At 38.9% G+C, this 27,828-nt stretch overlaps 1 protein-coding gene and 1 pseudogene across 1 annotated transcript; both read left to right on the forward strand.

Moving 5' to 3' along the window:
- Positions 1-27,828, forward strand: part of LOC142180112 (uncharacterized) — a 223,071-nt pseudogene that overhangs the window by 126,326 nt on the left and 68,917 nt on the right.
- LOC142180388 (uncharacterized) lies at positions 26,150-27,730 on the forward strand. The gene is made up of 3 exons (XM_075252601.1): positions 26,150-26,813; positions 27,390-27,463; positions 27,578-27,730. Exons 1-3 carry the CDS (start codon positions 26,150-26,152, stop codon positions 27,728-27,730), a joined length of 891 nt encoding a protein of 296 aa, XP_075108702.1.

Below are 27,828 nucleotides of genomic sequence, written 5' to 3' on the forward strand. Positions count from 1 at the left end.
GTCATTGTAGGCAAACATTGCTAACAGTGGAAACTAATCCCACTAGCCTCCAAAATCAATGACGCAGCTCTCAACATATCCTCCAAGATCTGAATGGTCCACTCAAACTGCCCGTCTATCTAAAGATGGAATGCAGTACTCAACTCAACTTGTGTGCCCAACTCACGTTTCACTACTCTCTAATCCAAGATGATAGACACTTGAGTGTCTCGATCCAAGATGATAGACACTGGCATACTATGCAGGCGAACAATCTCTCTATGACGAATCCGATCCAACTTATCACAAGTGTAGGAAGTCATGACCGAAATAAAATGTGTAGACTTGATCAGTCTGTCCATTATGACCCACACAATGTCAAATCTCCTCAAGATCCATGGTAACTAAACCACAAAATCCATAGTGATATGCTCGCACTTACACTTTGGTATATCTAAACTATGAAGAAACCCACCCGATCTCTTATGCTCATACTTGACCTGCTGAGAGTTCAAATACCTTGAAACATGATCAACAATGTCCTTCTTCCTCCTTATCCACCAATAATGTTGCTTCAAATCACAATACATCTTTGTAGTACCTAGGTGGATAGAATACCGCAAACTGTGAGCCTCCTCAAGAATGAACTCTCTTTAATCATCCACCTTGAGAGACCCGACCCTGAAGCCTCAAGACCCCATCATCATCAATAGTTACCTCATTAGCACCACCTCGCTGCATTGAATCCTTAAGGACAAGTAAGTGGGGATAATTATACTGGCAAGCCTTAATGCGCTCAAATAAAGACGACTGTGACACAACACAAGCAAGTACCCTAGCTAGGCTCCAAAATATCCAACCTCACAAATATGTTGGCCAAAGACTAAACATCTAGAGCTAATGACCTCTTCACAGCTGGAATGAATGTTAAACTCCCCATGATCTCCGCCTTTATACTCAAGGCGTCAGCTACCACATGGGCCTTCTCTGAATGATAAAGAATGGTGATATCATAATCCTTCAACAACTCCAGCCATCTCCGCTGCCTCAAATTCAAATCTTTCTACATAAATAGATGTTGGAAACTCCGATGATTCGTATACACCTCACAAGACATTCCATATAAGTAATGCCTCCAAATCTTGAGCACTTGTACAATAGCAGCTAACTCCAAATCATGCACTGATAGTTTTTCTCATGGGGCTTTGACTAGCGCGACACATAGGCAATCACCCCAGCATCTGCATCAATACACATCCAAAAACAACCATCAAAGCATCACAATAGACTGTGTACGACCCCGATCTTGATGGCAATACCAAAACTGGAGCCATAGTCAATGTCGTCTTGAGCTTCTGAAAGCTCTCTTCACACTTGTCTGACCACCTGAACGGAGCACCATTCTAAGTCAACTAAGTCAATAGGGTTGCAATAGATGAAAAACCCTCCACAAAACGATGATAATACCCTACCAAACCTAAGAACTCATGTTCTTAGTAGCGATAGAAGGTCTAGGCAAACTCTGAATTGCATCAATCTTCTTCGGATTCACCTTGACCCCATCACTAGATACCACATGGCCCAAGAATTCCACTGAGTCTAGCCAAAACTCACACTTGGAGAACTTAGCATACAACTTCTTCTTCCTCAAAATTTGAAGCACGGTCCTCAAATGTTGCTTGTACTCCTCTGCACTATGGGAATACGCCATGATATCATCAACGAACACAATAATAAAATAATCCAAATAAGGCTAGAACACATTGTCCATCAAATGCATGAAGGTTGCTGGGGCATTAGTCAAACCAAAAAACATCACCAAAAACAAGTAATGCCCATAACAAGTCCTGAAAGTTGTTTTAGGAATATCCGAAGCCCTGATCTTCAACTGGTGATACCCCGATCTCAATTTAATCTTCGAAAATGCCCTAGTACTCTAAAGCTGATCAAATAAGTCATCAATGCGAGGCAGTGGATACTTGTTCTAGATGGTAACCTTGTTCAATTGCCCGTAGTCAATACACATCCTCATGGAACCATCATTCTTCTTCACAAACAACACCACTGCACCCTGCAGTGATACACTAGGCCTGATGAACCCTTTATCCAGAAACTCTTGTAATTATTCTTTCAATTCCTTCAACTTTTCTAGGTGCCATGCGATATGGCGGAATAGAGATGGGCTGAGTGCCCAACACCAAGTTAATACCAAAATCAATATCTCTATCGGGTGGCATGCCCAGTAGGTCTGCTGGAAACACATCTAGAAACTCTCTCACAACCGGAATTGACTCAACGGTAGGAGTATCAACACTAACACCTCTCACAAAGGCTAAATATGCCAAGCACCCCTTCTCAACCATCCGACGATCCTTCATAAATGAAACCACTCTACTAGAAGTATACCTAAGAGAACTCTTTCATTCCAACCTTGGCAACCCCGGCATAGCCAATATTAGGGTTTTAGTGTGACAATCAAGAATAGCATATTACGGAGATAACCAGTCCCTACCCAAAATCACATAATCCACCACACTAAGCAACAAGAGATCAACACTAGTCTTATAGCCCCTAATATTAATCAAACAAGACCGATATACCTGATCCACCATAATAGAGTCACCAACTGGTGTAGATACATGAACAAGAATATCAAGAGAACCACACGGCAAATTTAAATACGATGAAAAAAATGATGACATATAGGAATAGGTAGAACCAAGATAAAATAGAACTGATGCATCCATGTGACAGACGGAAACGGTACTTATAATAACTGCATTAGAAGCCTTTGCCTCGGGTCTACTAAATATACATAGCAGCGAGCCTGACCTCCGCCCTTCTAACCTTCGCCTCTGGGATGACCCCTGACTGATTGAGCTCCCTCTCTAGCTGGTGGGGATGGTGGCGTAGAAATTGGAACTGGAATCGCTGCTTGAGAACCCTTCCGTATTGTGCCTCTACCATGCCTGGGGAAATCCCTCTTGATATGCCCTACCTCTCCATACTCAAAACAACCTCGAGCTGAGAATAACTCCTGAATCTAAGGTTGCCTCTGACAACCTAAGTACCTACAAGAAGAACCCTGGGCTGAAGGAATATGATAGGAACTCTGTATTGGTAGTGTACTGAATGAAGATTGAACTGGAGTGCCACGAGCGGGCTGATAAGCAGAAGTTACTAGCCTGCTAGGATGGCTTCTCCCAGAATGATCCCTACCTCCAGACGAGGTACCACTAAAGCTGATAGAATATCGGGGCTTCTTTCCCTTTGCCACCATAGCCTCCCTGTCTTAACCCCTAATGCACTCAATCATGTGCGTTATATCCACAGCCCTTAAGGAATGTAGTACCACTCTCCGCCTCCCTAGCCATATAAATCTTGATACAAAAATTCAACCCCTCAATGAACCTCTTCACTTTTTCAACCTCCATGGGAATTAGAAAAGCTGCATGTTGGGATAGCTCTGTGAATCTCATCTCATACTCCATCACTGGCATACGACCCTGCTGAAGGTGCTCGAACTAACCACGCATCGCCTCCCTCTTGTGAGGGGAATGAACTTCTCTAAGAAGAGATGTGATAACTGACTCCAAGTGAGTTGAAGTGACCATGATGGCTTGCTATGATAATATGACCACCACCACCTCTTGGCTAGCCCTTGAAGCTGAAAAGTAGTGAATGCGACCCTACTGAACTCCAACAAACCAAGATTCCGCAAAATCTCTTGACAACCATCTAAGAAATCATGTGCATCTTCCAAATGATCACTGTCATAACATGGAGGACCCATCTTCCTAAACCGATCAAACCTCTTCTGCTCCTCCTTAGACATAGTGGCATCCACTATCAGCCTAACAACAACCACGAGAGAAGTTCCTCAATCGGTACTACTCCTAGCATCTGATAAATAGCAGCAACCTGCTCAGGAGTGTGAGTAGCGGGAGTTTGTGCCCCTCCCCGGCCTAAGAAGTAGTTGGTGCCACAGGAAGTAACCCGATCTATTCTAAGGCCTCCGCAAGACCAACCAATCGAACAAGAGCATCCTAAAGTACTAGGGTAGTAATAAACCCCTTCGAGAACTAAGCTAGTCCAACTAGCTCACCTTGATCAAACACCTTCTCCTCAGCCGGAGATACTGATGGCTCCATAACGGCTGCCTTAGTAGGGGCTCTAACTACAGCGCATGCTCCGCCCCTGTCTCTACCCTTACCATGGCCTCTCATGGCCTTAGCCTAAGGGACCGGTGCCTATCCAACTACTCCTGATGAACGTGTTCTCACCATCTATGAGAGACTAAAAAGACAAGCATTTGACTTTGGATCAATAAAGTCGCACGATAAGAATGAAAGAAAGGTAGTTTCCTAACATCTTGTAGCCTCTCGGAGATAAATACAGATGTCTCTGTACCGATCCACAAGACTCTACTAGACCTGCTCGTCACTCGTGAGACCTACACAACTTAGAGCTCTGATACCAACTTGTCAAGACCCAAAATCCGACCTCAAGGTGATGGTGCCTAGCCGAACTTGCTAAGCAAGTCAGCTCATAATCAACAAATAAAGCTCATTTTCATTATTTACCAGAGATATATAATAATTAAAGATTAGAATAGTCTCAAAATAATCATAATATTTGATAAACCCAAGTATGGCCTAAACACGGTCAATACAGTACACTCCTAAGGCTAGGTGGCACAAGTGCACGAGCAAACTACGGAAAAGAGATAAAGTTTGTATATATGTCAAACTGTGTGAGATACAAATAGCTAGAAATATAAAAGGAACAGGTACTCGGGAACTGCAAAGTAGATCCCTGAAGTGCAGCTCACCCTAAGTCTCTGTTAAATCTCCTAGCTCAATCAGAAAACTCTGTTAGGACCCACCAGAGGATCTACACAAAAAGATGTATAGAAGTAAATTGGTACCCAGTAAGAATCAAGTCTAACCTCGAAGAAGTAGTAGCAAGGCTAGATGCTTCTGAATACTTATCACGCAAGTATAATAACAGAATTAACAACTGAAGCAATAAGTAATATCATGAATAACAAGAGTCATATATCAAATAATCATAACGCTGCTCAGATATAGAAATAAAAGATAGCATGCTCGAATAACGGAGCCAGACTCCCAATTAGCATATAAGGATGTTAAATAAATACTTATAAATAAGTCAATAGTAAGATTACATGCTCAACCAGTATAAGATCCATGTATCCCGATACACAATCCACATATAAACATAACCCCATACATTATCTATGTATCGACCCAGTAAAAAATCCATGTACCGACCACGCTCATAGGGCCCAAGGTAATATGGATAATCACCTGACTCTGAAAGGACTGATCCAAATCCAAGCGCAAAGAAGGGCATAGTAGCATCCCTCGTAAATCAATATCCGAACACCATGTCCAACATGCTACAAATGTATCTCATCTGCACGCCTACCCTTCGTGCAAAAAGCCTCAGTCCAAATCACGTATCCATTATTCAAAATGTATGTATATGCTCAAGAATTATAGATAAAAGGTGCACAAGAACTTAATAAATATCATACAGAAATATGCTCATAATATCTCTATGTGACTACTGATAATTAAGCAATTTAAAATATCAAGAATAAGTTCCCATGCCTTCAAAACTAAAACAAGACTAGGCATGATTTCTAAAATGAATAAGAGAGCATACATAGTCACATAAGTCAAATAAATTGTGAATCAAATGAGCATATAGTCAAAATAAAGCATAAAATGTTCCAATTCTACCCCAGTACTAATATAAGCTCGATAAATGCATATACACTCACCACCGCGTATATACATCACCCCCAATACCTTAAACGCATAGCAAATGAGTCAACTCCTAGGGGTTTCCCTCTTAACAAGGTTATCCAAAAGACTTACCTCCACCCAGTAGCCTTAAAATCACCAAAAGTACGAAATCCTCAAATATCCAATTCCAAACGGCTCGAATCTAGTCAAATGCAACCTAATAACATTAAACAGAGCCATAAAAACCTACCCAATCAATAAAGATTAAATATTTAATCAAATACACAAAGTCAACCATAAAATAACTCAGGCATGCCTCCCGGAACCTGATAAAATTCATAAATACCGAACACCCATTTTGATAATAGTCCAAATATATAAGTTTCATCCAAAACCGCCTCCAAATCAGGGATTAAATTTCAATAATTCGCTTTCCAAAAGTTTTACCAAAACCCCCCAAATTTTACTTTAAAATCCAAGCTTTAGGTCTAGAAATCCATGAAAAATCATGATATAAATTCAAATTCAAGTGCAAATTACTTATCTCCAATAATGTAGTGAAATAGCTCTTCAAAATCTCCCATTGTCGAAGTCTAGGGATTAAAATATAATAATATGCGTAAAATCTCAAAATTCCAACTTAAAGTGGTCTGCCCAGCCTTATGCATTGCGATTGCGGGACCTATATCGCTATCGCGAAGGCCAAAAACTTACCAGCTCTAAACTGCCCTTCGCGAACTCAAAGGCACTCATGCGAATATGACACTTCACCAGTCAAGCCCACGCGAACGCAGGATCCCATCCGCTAACGCAAAGGTTGACCCACTACCTGGCGCCTCTCCATCACGAACGCGACACGTAGTCACGAACGCGAAACTTCTATTTCCAACTGTCCGCAAATGTGTCTCCTACTTAGAAAACACGTAGAGGAAAGATCTCTTTCCAGCTCCCCCTTCTCTGCGATCACGAGACAAGCTCTGCCATCGCGAAGCAATGCAAAACATCATAAAACCAGCAACTCCAAATAAAGGAAAGATTGTCAGAAACCACCCCAAATCATACCCAGACCCTCGGAAGCCCGTCCAATCATGAAAACAAGTTCCAATACCTAATCTAAACTTATACAAATGCTCAAAGCACAATGAATAATATCAAAACCATGAATCGACGATCAAAACACATATTAAGCTTTTCTTAAGTTCATTAACATCAAAACTTCGAACCAAGCGTCTAATTCAAGCCTAACCAATCCGGATTAAACCCGAATTTTGCACACAAGTTACAAATGGCCAAAAAAAACTATTCCAACCTTCGGAAGCAAACTTCAAATCCGATAACCTCGAAGTCAACTCTCGGTCAAACCTATGAACTCTCCAATCCTACAAATTTTCAACTTTTGGCAAATAGCACCAAAACATCCTAGGAACATCCAAATCAAATTTCAAACAAACGCCTAACTCCAAAAGCACTATAAACACCTATTGGAACTCCCATACACTATTCCGAGATAACCTCGATCAACTGTTACAACATAAGCTTCCAAAAAATATACTAAGTGTTCCAAATTACTCCCGGACATTCCCGAAGCAAAATCAACCATCTCCACAAGTCAAAAAAATAACAATCACACATACATAAAGCATCAAATAAGGGAACAGGGCTCAAATACACAAAATGACAGGCCAGATCGTTGCATACTATCTTAAGTACTACCCAAAAATCTTATTTTCTACTCTTGAAATCCTAGATTTTGGGGTGAAAATCTATGAGAATTTATGGAAATCAATCAAAACTAAGTTAAAATTACTAACCTTTGAAGTTGTGAATAAAATCCTCTAAATAAAATACCTCCTTACGAAGTCTAGACCTTAAAAATGGAATAAAATGAGCTAATATCGAAGCCCTTCCTTTTTTGCTCAACTACATATATCACTATTGCAAAACATTCTTGGCAGTTATGCGGCTCACAAATGCGAACCATTGGTCATAAATATGAAAGGCCTCTTGATCCTACGCAGTCGCAAATGCGACAAGACCTTTACAGTAGCAGACTTCACAATTGCAAACCTCAGCATCGAAATTACGACACTAAGCTCCCCATAATCCTCTCCAATGCGAGGAGACATTCCCAAATGCAAACCTCACATTTGCAAGTTGGTCAACGCAAATGTGACAATAACAGCATTATCAATAACAAAATCTACAAAAATATTTGAAACCAATTCGAAACTCACCTGAGCCCCCTTGGCCCTAGTCTAAACATCCAAACAAGTATATAAACCTTATACGAACTCGCTCATAAGCTCAGAACATCAAAATAACATCAAAAATCATAAATCAACTATCAAACCAATGATTCCAAAGTTCATAAATTCAAATTTTCTAACTTTCAACTATAAGCGTAGAAACGGCCTCGGGTCACCGAGGCCCAAACTAAACATATGTCTAATCCAAAATCATCATACAAACCCATTGAAATCGTCAAAACATTGATCCAAGGTCGTTTACCAAAAATATTTGTTGTGATCAACTCAAACAATATAAAGGCTCAAAAATTAGAATTTCTCTTCCAAAACACATCTAAACTTTTTAGAAATCGAAAATAACCCTGCACACAAGTCATAAATATCAAATGAAGCTATTCAAGGCCTCAAATCATGAAACTACAAGCTAGAGCTCAAAATGACCTATCAAGTCGTTATAGGTTCTCAAGAATCGTCAGAGACCGATGGAACTCACTCAAGATTCAAGACCAAAATACTTTTTCACTTCCCAAGATTTTTCTTTCAACATCAGAATCATACATGAATATTTTTATGGAGAAACTAGCCAGAGACAAGAAAAGATCTGAAGGCAAAACTTCGAAATGAAGTGTGTCTCATTTGAGGAAAATGACATTAATAATCATTTTCTGAAAATAGCAAAAATATACTTTGAGATAGGTAGATATATTATACTAAAGAAAGCCTTTGTCTCCTCTCTTTCCAAATTGTTAGCAGGTTGAACCATGACCATCATTGAAGAAATGTTCTAGTAAATAATAGTCCCACAAGTCGCCTACATTAGGAAAATGTTTTTGTCACACTCGAGGACATTTGTAGAAAACAATCTTCCCTAAAATAAATTATCCAAAATAATCTTGTGCTTGATAAATCTTGTCGCATAACCGATTTGATCACCGGATCACGGTGTTCCTGCCACACACCTAGGCGACGAAAAGGATTCAGAAAGTTCAAATAGCCATGAATTCTAGATGGGAGGACAAGGTCCAGGGGACGCACAAAATATTTCAAAGGAAGTGGGCTAGGAAATTTTCAAAAAAAAAAGGTGGTGCTATATTTGCAACAAGATTGGACATATTGTCTCCAATTATGGAAATCTATTAAACCTCTTTCAAAAATTAAAGATTACACTGGAATTCACCTTGGAGAAGAAGAGGATCTTGAATCCATATTCTTAATGGATGATGAACCCACTAAAGAAACCCTATAAGGCTCGATATATATATATATATATATATATATATATATATATATATATATATATATATATATATATATATATATATGAAGATTCTACGACCATTACCAAATTACAGAACCAACAGTGAAAGCCCGAGAGGAGATCAACACTCTCATATTTATCCCTCGGGTGGAACTCAATATTTACCCATCTAAATGAGATAAAACAACTCAAGTCATTGCTATTAATTGACACCGGAGCTGCTTGTACACTTATGAATCTAGTTGTTCCCCCTGAAGACCAATGGGTGCCGCATTTCAAGGATTTTAACACTGCATGAAATGGGATCCTAACTACCATAATTATCACAAAGCACCCTATCACAATTAATTTTTTCCAAGATTGAAATTTAATGTCATAATACATAAACAAGCCCTCAAACTTGACCTCAGCTGGCAAGTATGCCCTCCAACTTTGGGTGTACACAAGTAGGCACCTCGACTTGTATAAAGGTTTAACACATAAACATAAATGCTGATGTGGCACATAAATTTTGGAAGTGTCTAGATTATCATTTTGTAAGTTGGAGTGTTCAACTAATAAAGCGGAGACAAGTTGAGGTGCCTACTTGTGCACACCCAAAGTTAGAGGGTATACTTGCCATATGAGACCAAGTTTGAGGGCTTGTTTATGTATTATGTCAATTTAGAGCCAAGAGAATAGAGTCTGATGTACCAGGAAAAGATCTTAATGTGGGATTTGATATTTTCATACAGCTGAAAGATCAGCGCCAGATCAGGACAAATGGGATAACATTTAAGAAGCAGTTTAAAACTTATTAAGAGATCCCAAGGCTATTCCATATCACAAATGACGAACGGAGGAGATTGAACAACACCTCGTTGAGCATTCATGTGCGCAATTCTACAAGGATTTTATGAAGAAAGGCATGAGTCCGACATTGAAGAACAACTAGTTTTTTTATCAAGCTCCCTTTCAAGAAGAATAAAAACATCAACACAACAAAAGCAGTCATTCAGGCATGAACCATGATCATCTTCAACTTGTAAAAAAGGAGCGTGAAGAACTCTTGGAGTTTAATTTGATCTAGCCAACAGATTCACAATGGGCATGAGAAGCATTTTACATCAACAAATATTACGACCCAAACTCCACCAAGTCATGATGCCACCTAACCCAATCCACTAGGTAAGCCCACTAACATAAAACCTTCTCAATACCAATCGAAGATCATCAATTAATACAGAAATAAGAATACAATTTATATAACTACTTCCAAGATCCGGAAGTACAAGTCATGAGCTACTATGATTTGGAATTTATAAAGTTAGCAAGAAGAACTACATTATCTGTTTGGAAGTAACATAAATAAAAATACAAATCCTATACTACAATGAACAAGATGATAGTAGATGACTGGAATACTGTAGTCTTCAATGCTCGACCTCGAACCCCACAACCGCTTAGCTCCAAATATCTACACGCAAGGTATAGAAATGTAGTATGAGTACAACCGACCACATGTACTCAGTAAGTATCTTGACTAATCTAGGTGAAGTAGTGACGAGGTTTTTAAGTCAAAAGATACTTACTTACTATACTTGTGCAGAGTACAAGCATAGAAATAGCAAGAGAAATAACAGTAGTAATAACAGAAATATAGGCGGAAAATAGTAAATGGATTCAATAAAAGAAGTAATAACCACGTTTCTCGAATAAAATTAACCAAACATTCCTCAACAGCTCAAGTCAACGGCGATAAAGCGATATTCAAAAATAACATAGCCAAACAAAAAATAAGGACGACATCACAAGGCAAATACCAAAATTCATAACATATACGTTGGGGAGCCAACCAGATCCTAAACACAAAATTATTGCGGTGACAACCAGATCCTATCATAATATGTTGTGTGGTGTGCACCTGATCCAACATACCAATTCATATGATAACACTCGTCGAGCAACCAAGTATGGCAAAATTTACATCATAACATAAAAGATGACAAATACGCATAATTCATTAAGGAAAAATGAACACGAACAAGAAGTGATAGGAAATCCAATATCCAAAAGCTAGCATCACACATATATCCCATCAAGGACTACAACACATGAAAAATTAAATAGTCACATGATCCAACATAACATAGGAGAATAATTCATGAAACAAGTAAAGACATAGAGCAAGTAAAGGCATGAGATAGCTAAAGGCATGAAACAAGTAAATGTATGTGATAAGTAAAGACATTTAACAAATAAAGGCATGTGACAAGTAAAGGCATGTAGCAAGTGGATGCATGAAAGAACTAAAGGCATGTAACAAACATGATAGGAAAACATAGATGTGACAGTAGCAAACAAGATAGGAAATATGGATGTGGTTCATTAACAAGTACTATGCATACGTAAGAAAATGTCTGAAAAGAATATGAAGATAAGTATATGTAGGTTGCATAAACGCATGTATATATATATATGTCTCACATGTCAACAACTCAATTCAATAAATCACAACACTGTTGCGGCGGTAACCCATCCGCTCATAGCATTGTTACAGTCGTGTAACTCGATCATATGGACATATTGTGCGGCATGCAATCGGTCCCATATAATATTGTGCAGCGAGCACCCGATCCCATTATATCAATCAAACACAAAAACAATAACAACCAAACAAACAATACAACAATGTAACCATAACAAACAATGGGGAGGCATACATTATCATCAACTAACAAGGTAGAAGGTATATACATAACAATAACAAACAAGGTAAAAGGCACAAGTGTAACAACAATAATCTAGGTTGTAGACAAATATGTAGCAGTAATGAACCAAGTACAAAGCATAGCCATAATGGTAAACCAAGTAGTAAACATAAATGTAACAGTAACAAACAAGATAGGAAGGCATGTGGAAACAATCAAGGTAAAGTGCATATATGTATAGAAGAAATGAATAAATATAACGTGAAGTCCAAAGTTTATCCTCTCTGCAAGGAGACAATCTAACGTACCAATCTCATATCAAACCGCACGGAAACATCTGTCGTACTAATATCATAGCAACCGCACTGAAATACCCATCATGTGAAATATCGCCCTAAGGCCCCAATCATGATCTTTACTATGAATAAAGAAGCTCAAGTAGCATAAGATAACAGATATAGATATGTGTTCATGATATAATGCATGACTACAATCAAATCAAGTATATCGACAAATTTCAAGAATAGCACAAAGTTCAACAAGACACAAAGAAGCATATAATCTACCCCGAACATGGATAACCCTAGCACTTGTATATACGCTCTTCACCTTGCATATGTATCACCCTCACATATAGCAAACAATGCTATTTATTAGGAAAATTTTCTCAAACTAAAACTACAAGACTCTTACTCATTTCAGAACAAGTTCAATAACCCAATATTGCTTTCTTTAGAAATACTCCTCAAAATGATCAAAATCTTATCAAATATCATCTAAGGAAGTCAAATACTGCTAAAGAAAATATCTCCAATTAATAAGGGTTCAATCTTTGATGAAATTTCAAATACCAATAAAAAGTCAACCCAGACCCACATGGTCTAAATGTGAAATCGAGACAAAATCCCAATGATCATAACCTAACGAGTCCAAATATATTATTGGTTTCAAGATCCGATCTAAAATTGAGGTCCAAATTCCTAAAAATTAGCTCCCTTAAGTTCAAACCCAAAAATCTATTTCTACACTTTAAAATCCTAGATTTGGAGATGAAAGTCTGTGAAGAATCATGAAAATTAATCAAAAATAAGTTAAAGTTACTAACTTCTGATGTTGGAATGAAAATATCTTCAAACGTTGCCTATACACGAAGTCTAGATCTTAAAAATGGGAGAAAATGAGCAAAAATATGAAACGCTTTCCTTTACTGGCTGCAAATGTTGCATGTGCGGAAAAGGTAGGCAAAAGTGAGACCGGAAAAGCGACAAAGAAGTTCGCATATGCAAACAAGAGTTGGTGAAAATGTCACAGAAGCAACGAGTATTCTGCAGAAGCAACGATTCTTCCGCAGAAGCGGCCATCGCATCTGCAGGACAATCATCATAGATGCAACCTTCCCCCTTAGCTGAGCCCCTCGCAAATATGAGCCAATGTCTGCAGATAAGATCCCTCAATTGCGCTCAGCTCTCCGCAGAAGCGAAAATTCCTAAGCTCTGCCAATCTCGTAGATGTGAACCAAACTCCCATAGAAGCGAGCTCCCACCTACGCACCCGACCATCGCAGGTGTGATATCTACAAAACTAGCAATGACAACACTTTCCAAAATAGCCCGAACCAATCTGAAACTCGCTCGAGCCCCTCGGGCCTCACTCTAAACACTCAAACAAGTATAATAAACTTACAAGAACTTACTCGTAAGCTCAAAACATAAAAATAATATCTACAATCAAGAATCAAGAATTAAAACTCATAAATTCCATTGTTCATGAACTCAAATATCTTACTTTCGACTTGAAGCGCCGAAATAACCTTTGTCACCCGAGACCCGAACCAAATATACGTACAAGTCCAAAATCATCATATGATGCTAAAAACCATCAAAGCATCAATCCATAGTTGTCTGCATAAAAGTCAAATATTGGGCAACTCCAACAACTTAAAGTTTTGAAAACAAAAATACTTCTTCCATAACTCTCCCAAACTTCTCGAAATGTAATACCACGTACCTTTCAACATGTTTACGACTAAGTTAAGGTCAACGAACATGCTTGAACGTGAGAAAAATAAGTTGTAATAAATTCTAAAGGTCCTGGTATAGATATTGTGAACAACTAATTTTTAACCACACCCAAATTCTATACTATTTGGTGTAAATATTTTCTTTAGGATATATATATATATATATATATATATATATATATATATATATATATATATATATATATATATATATACACACACACACACACACACACACACACACATATTTAATTTCTATTTGTAAATATAAAAATGAAAATTTACAAAAATATATGATTTCTTTTAATTATAATTATAATAAATAAGTTAACTTTAGTATTTTTCTTAATATAATTTAAACTACAATGTAAATATTTTGTTTTCTTATGTATATAATATTTAAGTCTAAAAGTAAGTTGGTTAATATATATATATATATATATATATATATATATATATATATATATATATATATATATATATATATATATCTTTTTGTTTAATAAAAATGGGTTAGAAAAAGGTTTTAAAAAAAAAACTAACGAAAACAGAAAATACAATCTGCATCCCAATTCCCAACTTTCTCATTTTCCAACTTCACTCACATCTCACCCCACTCCCTCACATCTCCATCTGCACACACAATATATGAACCATGTTCCCCACTCCAAATGAGAAAAAAAAAATACTACTAATATTATTCCCTATAAAAAGAAAAAAAAAGGGAGGAAGAGGACAGACGGAGGGAGATTTGGAAAAAAGAGCTAAGCACCCACGAATATATCTGAGTTCTCGGTTGGGTTTGTGGTTGCTGATCAAGCTTATTTTGTGGTTAGCGATCTTCGGATTCTTGTTGCATCTTCGTTCGAATTGAAATTGTTGGGACGTTGGAGTTGTATTTGCGGATATTCCTTGTATTATTGAAAGAAAAATTCTGCTTTCAAGGTTAGTCTGGATTCTCATTTTTAGTAGTATTCATTGTAAATTTTTTATGATTTAAATGTCTGAGTTGTATGCAGTAATATGATACTTTTTATTATAGTTTATTCATCTCAAATTTGAGAGTTCATGTCGAGATCTCATTGATGCCTTTTACTGCACTCCCCTCGTCTGTTTTCTTTTCTGTCTTATATCTTTGCTCAAATTAGTGTGATGTAAAATTTTGTTAAAAGAAGAAGCAAATGTTCGCTCCTGGCCGGTTTCGTAAGCTAAAGAAATCAATGATGAGAATTTTGTACCATTTTCTCTAGAATTGTAGGCTTGAAGCTAATTTAAAGGATTTCAAAATTACTATATGTCTTCTACCTCACTTTATTAACTCTTATTTCGAATTTATCGTTTTACCTGTTACTGGCCATTTTCCATGTATTTTGGTGTTTGTTATTGCGATTAGCCTGTGAATTTGGATGTTTGAATTGTTTAAAGATAAGGCGTGAAGTTAAAATTTATTTTATTTCACAAGTCTCATAATATTTGTAGCGTCAACCTTAGAAGAATAAATATGGGGTAAAAAGTTCCATTGTACAGTTATTAAATTGTATGACATTTTGGTCTTGGATAGCTACTGTTGAGAAAGAAGGAGCTAAAAACTTTTTTACTGGTTAAATATATTAAATTAAATATTGGGTGTTGGCTTTATTTGATAATTTAGGTCATTAGTTAGTTTCTTTTTTTTTATGTCATGCAGTAGATTTGTTTGGGATGATTTCTTTCTTTTTTTTTTTTTTTTGAATTCATTAAGTATTAACGTGACGCTAGTTGGAGTATTTAGCTAGTTTAGTCTAAAACAAAATCTGTAGGTATTATGATTTGTTAACTTTAGCAATAAATTACTAAACAAATTATGAATTTAGTAATAATTTACTGCGTGAAGGTATTATGAACTGTAGGTATTATGAATTCATTGGGCCAAATAAATTACTTCCGATTTCGAAGTAATAATTCACACGTGTAATTCACTCATCAATAATTCATAGCTAAATTACATCACCTTTCTCGTCCATAACTTTAGCTTCACAATAATATCAAAACTTCTTTTTTTTAGAAAAAATAATTCTTAATTCATAGAATACTTTAGGCACTTAATCTATTATCATGATTGTGTACACGTTCGCGTGACATAATTATGATTCCCAAAAGAAATCAAGGTACGCGTTCGCGCGACTTTGGCCAAACAATCTTAAAAATAATAAAGTGTTATTAATTGTGTATACGTACGCGTGACATGATTCTTGACACACCAAACAAAATGAATACACGTACGCGTGATTCGTTTCAAGATAATTCCATAATTACGAATAATAAAGCAATTAAAAGCGGTAAAAAGGCAAATGTACATAGGTTCTAAAAATGAGTAATTAAATAATTTAATTATGCCAGTTATGATTAAAGCGACCGTGCTAAAATCACGGAATCCGAGAGTGCCTCACACCTTTTCTCGGGTTAACAGAATTTCTTACCCGGTCTTCTGTGTTCGCGGACCGTAATTCGGAGTCAAAACTTCCTCGATTTGGGATTTTAAATAAACCGGTGACTTGGGACACCAGAAATTATCCCAAGTGGCGACTCTGATTAAATAAATAATTCCATTTCGAATAATGTCACTTAAATTGGAAAAACTCCTTTCTTTCCTATTCCCCCGGGAAAAAGGAGGTGTGACAGCTCTGGCGACTCTGCTGGGGACAAGAACCCAGAACTTCTGGTTCGGGGTTCAGAATTCGAGCTTATAAGATGATTTATACTTGGTTTTATTGATTTGATGTTATTAATGTATTTTTGGGTCTAATGTGCTAATTGTCGCTTATTTACCGCTTTGATATTATTTGAACTGTATTAAATTGTCTTCTTACGCCTCCTTTCTGAGTCTTCTGAATTTATGGTGCACACGTGCGCGTGGCCCACTTTTCTGTTAGAAGTCATACCAATTAGAACGAGGTTGGGTCAGTAACTAGGCCGGGTAGACTTTCGTGCTCCCGGTACATTACCCTCACCTCGGCTTGAGCTGTCCGCTTGGGTAAGCCAGGTCTAAAACACTCCCCTTAGGATTTAAACCTAGAATAACATAGCCTCATGTCGGATCCCTAGTAGGAACGTTTGTTTGCATCATGTGCATTTGACTTTGGGGACTCAACACAGGGGTTGGGTCCGTCTAGGACAGGTATACCCGAAATTACAAGACCATCCTGATGCATCTTATGTGCTACTTGTGCATTATGTTTAATTTGGTTTGTGCATGTTGACCGGTTTCTAAAATAAAATAAAAATATAAAAATATTGAGGGAAAACCAGAAAGAAGAAAATATGAGGGAGAAAATTTGCCCGATTTTCGAAAATCTCAGTATTTACCCCCCCAAAAAAAAAGCCTGAATTTTTCAAAAAAAAAAAAGTGTCATCCTATTCCTGAAATATTTACGAACTACGCGGGTCTGATTCTCACCGGATGTGAGATACGTAGGCAACCTTCATAGGGTTCGGCCCCATTTTTATAAAATAACTAAAAAAAAAAGAAGAAATGTGTCTAGTGTTTTTTTAATCAAAAAACAAATAAGCAGATCCAGCTTCGGTTAATCCCAAAACGTTCCTGTCGGAATAGCCTTAGAACATCTTCAAAATTGTTGAAGGGCTGTTCTCGCAAGAACGGACGTGTCTGTCAATTGGGAATCACTTTTACCATAATGCCCTTCCCCCGGCCCTAAAGCTATCCTTGAAAGTAAGAAGGGGCCATAGTTGCAAAAATAGCCACCCTTTCTTCGGTCACAATTGCAAAAATAGCCCCCCTTTTCGTTGATTTTTCTTAAAATTGAGTTATTTACAAAAGATTGTTTGCAAAAGGAGTGCATTGGTTCTGTCTCTTGAGACTAGTGTCAACCCTAACCTTAACCACCCACAGGTACAAAATGAGCACTGTCCAGACCACACCGTTCACAGTTGTAGACAAGGCTCCACTTCAGCTTCAGATGTGGTGGTATGATTTAGGAGAAGATGGTCAGAAATGGGTCACCAAGCACCTGGGAGCCCTCACAGATATTATGAAAATTAAACCACGGGACAATTTGATTGAGGCACTAGTGACTTTTTGGGACCCTGTTCACAATGTTTTTCGCTTCTCCGATTTTGAGCTAACTCCCACTTTAGAAGAGATATCTGGATATTCTGGGTTTGGTAGGGATTTGAGAAAACAGGAGCTCATATTCCCGAGGGATCTTTCTGTACATCGATTCTTCGATCTTCTGAACATCAGTAAGCAAATCAGAAAGACCAACGTAGTCGAAGGGTGTTGTTCTTTCTACTTCCTGTACTCTAGGTTCGGGCAGCCAAATGGGTTTGAAATGCATGAAAAGGGCCTTAACAACAAGCAGAACAAAGACACATGGCAGATTCATCGTCGCTTCGCCTTCATAATGGCGTTTCTGGGAATTATGGTCTTCCCAAATGAGAAGCGGACAATTGATACCCGCATAGCCAGGGTTGTACAGGTCCTCACTACCAAAGAACATCACACTCTTGCCCCGATCATTTTATCAGACATTTATCGGGCGTTGACTTTATGCAAGTCCGGGGCAAAATTCTTTGAAGGGTGCAATATTTTGTTACAAATGTGGTTGATTGAGCATCTCCGACATCACCCCAAGTTCAGGAGCTATAGTCCGAACAAGGACAATTTTATTGAGAGTTACGAAGAAAGAGTAAAAGATTATAACTCTCCAGAAGGGGTGGAAGCCTGGATATCCTACCTAAGATCTTTAAATGCAAGTCAAATTGAGTGGACTTTGGGATGGCTCCCGCTAAGAGAGGTGATACACATGTCGGCCCTAAAAAATTATTTGCTATTGTTGGGTTTGAGAAGTGTCCAGCCGTATGCGCCACACAGAGTTCTAAGACAGCTAGGAAGGTACCAAGTAGTACCTAAGGATGAAGATTTGAGTGTGCACGTTATTGAGCTACACCCCGAAGCCCTACTCCCTGAAGCTTTAATCCAGCAAATTTGGAATGGTTGTCGCTACTTGAAATATGATACTCATGTGCCAGATCCTGCGAGAGGTGAGGTAGATCCGGGTTATGCTATATGGTTTGGGAAGAGGTCTCACGTGGATGATGTGCCAGAGCCCAAAAGGCCCACAAAAAGGCCGCATGTTCAAGCCTTTGATGATAAAATCCAAGAACGGTTGGCTTGGGGTGAACGGGAAAAGGGATACAAAACAACTATTCATGCCTTAGAAGAAAGGCTGAGAAACCTCAATTTTGAGAAAGACTTGCAAGAACAAGGAGCCGAAGGGGAAAAGAAGAGTCTGATCTGCAAAAATGAAGCCCTTCGTGCTCAACTTCAACAGATGAAGAAAGCCTCTGAAGTGCCAGTGAGAAGTTGGAAAGACCAGAGAACCATTGCCAATCTGATGGAAAAAGTGCAAGATTATGATTCCCTCTTGGCAAAGACTGAAAAGTCGTTGGACAAAGCCAATGAAAAGATCGTATAGCTAAATGAGAAGGCCGAATCAAGTAAGGATCGCCAAGTAACACAATTTGAAGAAAAGAGGGCTTAATTTGAGAGAGAGAAGGCCCATTGGGTACGTTCAGAAGCTCAGCTCCATGCACAGTTGGAAGAAATGAGAAGGTACAATAGAGAATACCAGCATGCAGATTTTGATAGGGATATGGCTCAGGCGAGACTCGAGCAGGCTAGACTTCGGGCTCAGTTGGAGTCAGCCTTAGATCGTGAGGGCCACATAAGGGAGATAGCCACCACTCGCCAGCAGCAGTTACAAGATCAAGACCAGAATTTCTAGTACTTCAAAGAGCAAGTTCATAATTTGGCTGTTTATACCGCTCAAAGTTATATGAACTGCCAAGGGATGGATTATGAGAAGTTTTTGGAGCATGCACCTACTTTTGCCCGTCATCTTGCAGCAGAGTTAGAAAGGATGTACCGTACATTAGGGGGTCAACCAGGGCAAGCCCCACCATGAGCAGATGTTCCAGTGTTTGAAAGCTAGAAGATTGTGGAGTTGAATTATAGTCGTAGTTGTTAGAACTTTTTATGTAGTAGTTATGTTTTAGTTTGAGTCATTGTTGAATCTTTAAAATCGCTGTCTTTTAGTCTTGTCAGAGTTTGGTAAGTCATTTTCAATGTAATGTCCTTTCTGTTATTGTATTATTTCGTTTTGTTAAAAAAAAAAACTACTATTATTATTTTCCCCTGAACTACGTAATGGTCTGATTCATGCGGCGTCATGATACGTAGGCAATCCTCATCGGATGCGATCATAACCATAATTAATCTATAAAAAAAATGAATGAAAAAAAAACCCGCTAAATTCAAGATGAAAATAAACCAATAAATCAATAAGCTGGGATGAAACATAAAGCCTTCCAAGATCATTTTAGAAATGAAAATGGCATTAGGTGCATAACATATAATGTGTGATTAATATCTGCAAAATGCCTAACTCTAACACGTTTGTTGTTTGTCATTTTTTAAGATAAAGTAAAACAGAGGTGGTTGGTTTGTGGTTTAAACTGGCGACTCACCCTTACAACACGAGATCAAAAGGAAAAAGTAAAATGGCAAACAACAGTGAGAATGAGTCAGATAATGATGATGTCCATGGACAATTGGTTGAACAAGGTTCAGGACTGGTTGAAGAAGTAAGAGTGTTGAAGCAACAATTGGCAGAGATGTACCAAGCCTGGGTGAATGGACAAGCACCGCCCTCACTACCCATAGGGCCTTCGGACAATCTTCATAATGTGTCAGTTGCCACTCAAGTGCCTATCTCCATAACAAGTAACCCATTGTACCAACCTGGATTCAGTCCGAGCTTTAACCTTCCCACTATCCCCAGTACCTCCATTCCACGTCCTCCAATCGCACCCCTCAGAAATGACCTACCTACTATACCCATTGTCCATACTTTCACTGTCCCTCAACCGGCTCTTGCTCAAAAGTCCAATAATGATCCACAGCTGGATGCTCATGATGCCCAACATTACTCTCCAGAACTGACTTTAAAGGTTCCAGATTCATACGAGCACACTCCTTATAACGTGTTCCCAATTGAGATCGAAAAGCCCAAAAAGAATATGGAACAAGAGGAAATGACCAGAAAAATGAAGAGCTTGGAACAAACCATGAGAAACATACAGGGTTTGGGGGGCCACAAGAGTGTTTCGTTTAACGATCTATGCATGTTTCCCCATGTTCATTTGCCACCCGGCTTCAAGACCCCTAAGTTTGACAAGTATGATGGGCATGGTGATCCCATTGCCCATTTGAAGAGGTATTGTAACCAACTAAGGGGAGCAGGAGGCAAAGAAGAATTGCTCATGGCTTATTTTGGGGAAAGTTTGACAGGAATTGCTTCAGAGTGGTTCATAGATCAAGACATCTCTCACTGGCACGTTTGGAATGACATGGCTCAAGATTTTGTCCAACAGTTTCAGTACAATATTGATATAGTGCCAGACCGCTCCTCTCTCGTCAACATAAAGAAGAAACCAACAGAAAGCTTCAGAGAATATGCAATCAAGTGGAGAGAGCAGGCTGCTAGGGTCAAACCACCAATAAAAGAGGCAGAAATGATTGACTATTTTCTCCAAGCTCAGGATCCAGATTACCTCCATTACATGTTGGCCGCCATCGGTAAACCTTTTGCTGAGGCGATTAAGATTGGTGAAATAGTTGAGAATGGCATGAAGTCAGGCAAAATTGTGAGTCAGGCAGCCCTTAAGGCAACCACACAAGCAATTCAAAGCGGGTCAGGCAATTTCGGAAATCGAAAAAGAAGGAGGAAGGATCCATGATGGCATCTGGGTTCGGGGGAGTTCAAAGAGGAATAGCTCCTTCTTACGTGCAATTTCAACAAGGACTATCCAATTCTCTTCAACATTATTATCCGCCTCAAGGTCCCCGATACTCAGTTCCCCTGCAACAATACACAGTGTTTAATGCTCAGGCTTATGCTAGGCCTCCTAATCACCAACAATGGCGGGCACCGATTCCACAAGGCTCCCGTCAACTCCGGCCGAATTTTCAGGCACCATATAATCCTCGTCCCCGACAAGAATATGTGAGAGAACAGGAGCCAAAGAAAGAGTTCACCCCAATTGGAGAATCGTATACAAGCCTATTTCGAAAGTTGATGCAGTTGAAGTTGATTGAACCTATTATGCCGCGTTATGTGAATCCAAATTCAAAAGGTTTTGACAAAAATGCAAGATGTGAGTATCACTCTAACACCCAAGGGCATAGTACTGAAAATTGTTGGACATTAAAGAAAGCCATTGAAAATTTGATTGAAGCAAAGGCAATTGTGGTAACAAACAATGAGGATACTTCTAATATCACAAACAATCCACTCCCAACTCATGATAATACACATTTTATTGGGATGATTTGTGATGATCGAGATTATAAGCAGTCTGGCAAGACAGAGATGGTTGTTAGAACCATAGGGCCAGAACCAAAAGTGATAGTGAGCCCGCCGCAGTTGGCATCATTGATGGTGAAAGGTGCGAATTCTAGTTTGAACTTGGCATGTTCTGAAAAAACGATTCTCTATGTTCCTGGAAGCACAAAAAAGGTTGAGGTTCAATTGGGTGGGCCAAAACTTTACATCCCCGGAGGCATTCAAAAGATCATTCCGAATAATGGTTTGAGGAATATAACAGAGCCAGTCGTGATCCGACCTGTTGCCCAACTCCTAGTGACAAACACAAAAGCTATTCCCTGGAATTATAACAAGACTGTCATGACATACAAAGGAAAAGAGATAGTTGAAGAAACAGGTGAAATGGAGGGCTTGACCTGCTCTGGAAGGTGTTATTCACCAGAGGAATTGAGAAAAGCTAAGCAAGCAAGGGAAAGTCACTTGCCAGTGAAAGAACCCGTTGCAGAAAAAGAAGCGGAGGAATTCTTTAAGAAGATGAAATTGCAAGACTACTCAATCATTGACCAACTAAGGAGAACTCCTGCTCAGATATCTTTGTTATCTCTGCTTTTGCATTCAGAAGAGCATCGTCGTGTGTTGATCAAAACTCTGAACAAGGCATATGTCTCAGAAAAGACAACGGTGAATCAGCTAGAAAAAATGGCTGAAAGATTCTTTGAAGTAAATACAATTACTTTCAGCGATGATGATTTGCCTGAGGAAGGGGCTGGCCACAATAGAGCTTTGCATCTTATGGTCAAATGTGAAGGGCACTACGTAAAAGGAGTCATGATTGATGGAGGCTCAAGTGTAGATGTGTGTCCTCTTTCTACTCTACAACAGCTGAACATCGACAATAACAGAATTCGAACCAGTAATGTCAGCATCAGAGCTTTTGATGGTTCAAAAAGAGACACTATTGGGGAAATCGAACTCACCATGACAATCGGCCCGGTTGATTTTAACATTGTCTTTCAAGTGTTAGATATGGAAACTTCCTATAATTTTCTTTTGGGAAGGCCGTGGATCCATATGGCCAGAGCTGTACCATCCACCCTACATCAAATGGTCAAATTCGAGTGTGACAGGCAAGAAATTATTGTTCATGGGGAGGACGACTCATCCGTCTATAAAGGCCCATCCATTCCATATATCGAGGCCAAGGAAGGATGTGAATCCATCATATATCAAGCATTTGAGGTGATAGAGGTGGACCAAGTGGAAGAAGGAAAACCAATTCTGCATCCCCGTCTTTCAGCCACATCTATGATGGTAGCTTCGCTGATGTTGAGGAACGGCTATGAACCAGGAAAAGGATTGGGATCCTCTCTGCAAGGAATTATGAACCCCATTGCTCTATTTTCGAAGAAATACCTTTGGCTTGGGCTTTAAACCAACATCAGCTGACATAGAAAGAGCCAAGGCCCGCAAAAAGAATGGTTGGAATCTGTCCAAACCAATCCCTCACATTGCCTACTCTTTTGTCAAGCCACAATTTGAAGAAGTCCAAAATCCTTCTACTCAGGATGACATTGACGGAGTTTGCCAGGGTCTCAAGGAGATGTTCTATGAGATTAATATGGTTCAAGTTGGGGAGGGCCCTAGCCGTGCAAGTGTTCAACTGATTGGTCCAGATACCTCGCTCAGCAACTGGGAAGCAACTCCTCTTTCCATCAGGAAGGAGTCTTGGTAGCCTGTTTTGTTGTTTTTTCTCTATTTGGATTATTTTAAGGGTTGTAATCCAGATATTTTAGTTTAATTGCTTTGCTGTGATGTTAACCCTTCTATCCTTTCAAATTCAATGAAATGAAGTTCCATTTTCATAGTAAAATTCTATCTTTTTATTTCCCTAATTTTTGTTAATTTTTTATCATTTTCAGTTTCGATAATGCTGGCTTTAAAAATATGACATGCATGTGGAATTCATGCTCAGATCTTAAAAAGCTGTCTAATCTCGAAATAATGAATCAAGAAGTTGAGTATGACGAAGATGAGGCTTTTAGAGAAATGAAAAGGCAATTGGATCAATTTGAGAATAAGCCTAAGCCTAACTTAAATGAAACTGAGGCAATTAACCTGGGAAGTCCTGAAGAAACCAGAGAAACAAAAATAAGCATTCATACTGAACAAAAGACGAGAGATGCCATAATTCATGTTTTGTTCGAGTACAGAGATGTATTTGCTTGGTCGTATGATGACATGCCGGGTTTGAGTGCCGATCTAGTGGTCCATAAGCTTCCCACACATCCTAATTTTCCACCAATCCAGCAAAAACAAAGGAAGTTTAAGACAGACATGAGTGATAAGATTAAAGAAGAAATCACAAAGCAACTAAGTGCAAATGTGATCAGGGTCGTCCGATACACTACATGGTTAGCAAATGTTGTGCCAGTGCCAAAGAAGGATGGGAAAATCAGAGTTTGTGTTGACTATAGGGATTTAAACAAAGCAAGTCAAAAGGACAACTTTCCCTTACCCAACATTCATATCCTTGTTGATAATTGTGCTAAACATGAAATCCAATCTTTTGTGGATTGTTATGCCGGATATCACCAAATTCTGATGGATAAAGAAGATGCAGAAAAGACCGCATTCACAACTCCATGGGGAACTTATTGTTATAGGGTCATGCCATTTGGTTTGAAGAATGCAGGGGCAACTTACATGAGAGCCATGACTACCATATTCCATGACATGATTCATAAAGAGATTGAAGTGTATGTTGATGATGTGATCATTAAGTCGAGAACACAAGCTGACCATGTGCAAGACTTGAAAAAGTTTTTTGAAAGGCTACGAAGGTACAATCTCAAACTCAATCCAGCCAAATGTGCATTTGGAGTTCCTTCTGGGAAGCTTTTGGGTTTTATAGTTAGTCGAAGAGGCATTGAGTTAGATCCCTCCAAGATAAAGACCATTCGAGAGTTGCCTCCCCCGAAGAACAAAACAGAAGTCATGAGTTTACTCGGGAGGTTGAATTACATCAGCAGGTTCATCGCGCAGCTTACAACCACATGTGAGCCTATTTTTAAGTTGTTGAAAAAGAACTCCGCTATCAAGTGGACAGATGAGTGCCAAGAAGTTTTTGATAAGATCAAAGAATATTTGTCAAATCCCCCTGTTTTGGTCCCGCCGGAACCTGATAGGCCTCTGTTTTTATATCTGTCAGTAATGGATAGTTCCTTTGGTTGTGTTCTGGGTCAACATGATGCCACAGGCAAAAGGGAACAAGCAATATATTATTTGAGCAAAAAGTTCACCACTTATGAGGCCAAATACACTCTTTTGGAAAGAACATCTTGCGCCTTAACCTGGGTCGCCCAGAAGCTTAGGCATTATCTTTTGACCTATACAACTTACCTCATATCCCGAATGGATCCCCTGAAGTACATCTTTCAGAAGCCGATGCCAACAGGCAAATTGGCAAAGTGGCAAATCTTGCTCACAGAGTTTGATATTGTTTATGTCACTCGCACTGCCATGAAGGCACAAGCTTTGGCTGATCATCTGGCAGAAAACCCGGTTGATGATGAGTATGAATCTTTGAACACATATTTCCCAGATGAAGAGGTTAATTTAGTTGAAGAAATAGTCCAAGATGACAATCAAATTTGGAAACTATACTTTGATGGGGCTGTCAACATCAAAGGCATAGGGATTGGGACAATTCTGGTATCACCAACTGGGCAACATTACCCTGCTACGGCGCAACTTCGTTTTTTCTGTACAAACAATACAGCAGAATATGAAGCTTGCATTATGGGTCTGAACATGGCAATAAATCTAAATGTGCATGAACTGTTGGTGATGGGAGATTCAGATTTGCTTATTCGGCAGGCTCAAGGTGATTGGGAGACTCGAGACATCAAGCTCATTCCATATAGACAATGTGTGGAGGATCTTAGCAAAAGGTTCAAGTCCATCGAATTCAGGTACATTCCCAGGTTTCACAATGAATTAGCCGATGCCTTGGCCACCCTAGCCTCAATGCTTCCATATCCGGGTAATACTCACATTGACCCATTAGAAATTCAAATTCGGTATCAACATGGTTATTGCAATACAATTGAAGCAGAACCAGATGGTGAACCATGGTATCGTGATATTAAACAGTTTCTGAAAACAAGAGAATATCCGGAACATGCTAATAGCGATCAAAAGAGAACTATTAGGCGACTCTCTAATGGTTTCTTTTTGATTGGGGAAATCCTATACAAAAGAACTCTGGATTTGAATTTGTTGAGATGTGTGGATGCCAAAGAAGCTGAAATAATTATGAATGAGGTGCATTTGGGAGTTTGTGGTCCGCACATGAATGGATATGTTCTAGCAAAGAAAATCCTTCGGGCAGGATATTATTGGCTTACTATGGAACGAGATTGCTTTCGTTTTGTTCGCAAGTGCCACCAGTGTCAGATTCACAGTGATTTGATTCACTCACCTCCTTCAGAGTTGTATCCTATGTCGGCTCCTTGGCCTTTTGTTTCTTGGGGAATGGACGTCATTGGCCCAATCGAGCCAAAAGCTTCAAATGGGCACAGATTCATCTTGGTTGCAATTGATTACTTCACCAAATAGGTGGAAGCTATTACATTGAAAGCAGTTACCAAGAAAGCAGTAGTAGACTTTGTTCACTCCAACATTATCTATCATTTCGGTATTCCAAAAACCATTATTACAGATAATGCTGCTAATTTGAATAGTCATCTGATGAAGGAGGTATGTGAACAATTTAAAATTGAGCATCGCAATTCTACTCCTTACCGTCCTAAAGCTAATGGAGCTGTTGAAGCTGCGAATAAGAACATCAAGAAGATTCTTAGGAAGATGATCCAAGGGTCTAGACAATGGCACGAGAAACTACCTTTTGCTCTTTTGGGATACCGGACAACTGTCCGTACATCAGTTGGCGCAACACCCTACTTATTGGTTTATGGAACTGAAGCGGTCATACCTGTTGAAATTGAGATTCCCTCTCTCCGAATCATTGTTGAAGCAGGGATTGAGGACACTGAATGGGTGAAGTCCCGATTGGAACAGTTGAATTTGATTGATGAAAAGCGTTTGGCGGCAGTTTGTTTTGGTCAGTTATACCAACAAAGAATGGCACGCGCTTACAATAAGAAAGTGCGCCCAAGACAATTCGAGGTAGGACAACTTGTTTTGAAACGTATCTTTCCGCACCAGGTAGAAGCAAAAGGAAAGTTCGCCCCAAATTGGCAAGGTCCTTACCTCGTCAAGAAAGTATTGTCAAAAGGAGCTCTACACTTGGTAGATATAGAAGGAAAGGTGACTAATATATCCGTCAACGCAGATGCAGTCAAGAGATACTATGTATGACATGGCTATGTTGGGGCATTCTTATATTTAGCATTCTCAGGTTGGGATGACGAAAGGCTATCATTCTCGCTACCCAAACACTGGTCAACCCTAGTTAT

This window comes from Nicotiana tabacum, chromosome 4 (genome assembly GCF_000715075.1).
Source record: "Nicotiana tabacum cultivar K326 chromosome 4, ASM71507v2, whole genome shotgun sequence".
In the NCBI taxonomy this organism is placed as follows: domain Eukaryota; kingdom Viridiplantae; phylum Streptophyta; class Magnoliopsida; order Solanales; family Solanaceae; genus Nicotiana; species Nicotiana tabacum.